Here is a 1992-nt window from a genome sequence, read left to right as displayed (position 1 = left end):
TATGTGTAATTAGAAAATACTGTAATAGTAGCCTACTTGAGTTATTTTGCAGAATGCCTACAATATTTTAAATGTATTTTACTTGCAGAGGCTTTCAATTAGCTGTCTCATGTTTCTGAGAGCGTAGAATAACATGTTCTGTTGTTTACTCTTGGCCACATAAGTCGCATTTGCCTGTATCATGTTTCCCATTGGTTATGTCTCTTCCCTTGTGAACATACAGGACTGTCTCAGAAAATTAGAATATTGTGATGAAGTTCTTTATTTTCTGTAATGCAATTCAAAAAACAAAAATGTCATGCATTCTGGATTCATTACAAATCAACTGAAATATTGCAAGCCTTTTATTCTTTTAATATTGCTGATTATGGCTTACAGCTTAAGAAAACTCAAATATCCTATCTCTAAATATTAGAATATCATGAAAAAGTATACTAGTAGGGTATTAAACAAATCACTTGAATTGTCTAATTAACTCGAAACACCTGCAAGGGTTTCCTGAGCCTTGACAAACACTCAGCTGTTATAAATCTTTTTTTTTACTTGGTCTGAGGAAATATTAAAATTTTATGAGATAGGATTTTAGAGTTTTCTTAAGCTGTAAGCCATAATCAGCAATATTAAAAGAATAAAAGGCTTGCAATATTTCAGTTGATTTGTAATGAATCCAGAATGCATGACATTTTTGTTTTTTTAATTGCATTACAGAAAATAAAGACCTTTATCACAATATTCTAATTTTCTGAGACAGTCCTGTACATGGGTCTCTCCTAATTAGTAGGGCCTGTGCAGCTTTGAGATCTACACCTGTGCAAAGCAATCAAGCTAACGAGTCAGAGGGAGGAGTCACTGTCTATTTCAGACTGCAGTGGCCGTGCTGGAGGAATCTGCATCGACAGTTCTGTGTTTGCAACAATGGGGTCCAGCCAGCTTCTTGTGTTGGGGTTTGTGCTTGTGTGTGTCAGCGTCAGTGCTGCTCGATTCCTCAGAACGAGCTCACCAAACTACCTGGGAGTTGAAGTTGAGCCGGCAGCAGCGCCTGATAGAAGGCCCTCCAGGAAGTCTCCTCAACAAGCTGCCATGTTCCGGGCTAAGCAGATCCAGCCGGTAGACGACTCGCTGTCCTGGAGGTTTCCAGAAGATCCAGTGGATTCGGTGAAGGTGGCCCCTGTCAACTTTGAACTGCGGCAACCAAAGACTGACAACCGCGTTGCTGTGAGGTGTGGGGAAAGCAGGATCCAGGTGGAAGTGAGCCAGGACTTGCTGGGCCTTGGCAAGCTGATAGACCCAGAGGACATCACACTTGGTGGCTGTTCCCCTACTGGGATCGACGACTGGGCTCATGTGCTGGTCTTTGAATACGAGCTGCACAACTGTGGCAGCAAACGAGTGGTGAGGTTTTTGTTCATTACATGCATTGGTGTCGTACTTTTAGTTGACTGTTACTCAGTAGTTCTCTCTTTCTTAGATGACCGAGGATGACTTGATGTATGCCTTCACCCTAATCTACGACCCCAAAGTGTCTGACGGGAGTCAGATCACGAGGAGCCAGAGTGCCGTCATTGGAGTAGAGTGCCACTACACGAGATGATCAGCCTGCAACGACGCCCTTGAGTTTACTGTGTAGAACTTTACTGTCACATCAAACTACAATAAACTTTTTAATGTCTGAGACCACTGCTTTACTCGGCTCTATACCTGAAACACAACGAGATGCAAACTCATGACTGAATGTCCCAACTTGATCACAACTATGATGCTCCACAGAAGATGGGATCTGAAAGGAACATTTGTTAATGAGTACATGCTCTTCAAACAAGACGGTAGCCGTCATTTTGATGGCTACCGTCTTGTTGTCGTTAATATTCCTGCACTTAGCAACCATACCGAAGGTACCCTGCCCGAGGACGGACTCTACCAGGAAGCTGGAGGTACCCGAACTGAGCAAGTCTCCAATGAACACCAGGTTCTGATTAGATGGGGCTTAAGCCA

General features: G+C 42.7%; 1 protein-coding gene across 1 annotated transcript; it reads left to right on the top strand.

Moving 5' to 3' along the window:
- Nucleotides 1-932: 932 nt before the first annotated feature.
- Nucleotides 933-1591, top strand: LOC130210748 (zona pellucida sperm-binding protein 3-like). The gene is made up of 2 exons (XM_056441234.1): nt 933-1392; nt 1469-1591. The coding sequence occupies exons 1-2, from the start codon at nt 1081-1083 to the stop codon at nt 1589-1591; spliced, it is 435 nt and encodes a 144-aa protein (XP_056297209.1). The 5' UTR covers nt 933-1080.
- Nucleotides 1592-1992: the final 401 nt, after the last annotated feature.

This window comes from Pseudoliparis swirei, chromosome 20 (genome assembly GCF_029220125.1).
Source record: "Pseudoliparis swirei isolate HS2019 ecotype Mariana Trench chromosome 20, NWPU_hadal_v1, whole genome shotgun sequence".
In the NCBI taxonomy this organism is placed as follows: domain Eukaryota; kingdom Metazoa; phylum Chordata; class Actinopteri; order Perciformes; family Liparidae; genus Pseudoliparis; species Pseudoliparis swirei.
This window is presented reverse-complemented; position numbering and strand designations above follow the sequence as displayed.

What these genes read in the sequence shown, in the direction of transcription:
- LOC130210748 (XM_056441234.1), top strand. Translation starts at nt 1,081, where the DNA reads ATGTTCCGGGCTAAGCAGATCCAGCCGGTAGACGACTCGCTGTCCTGG. An exon ending in ACTGTGGCAGCAAACGAGTG is followed by an intron (nt 1,393 to 1,468) that starts GTGAGGTTTTTG and finishes TCTCTTTCTTAG; the next exon opens with ATGACCGAGGATGACTTGAT.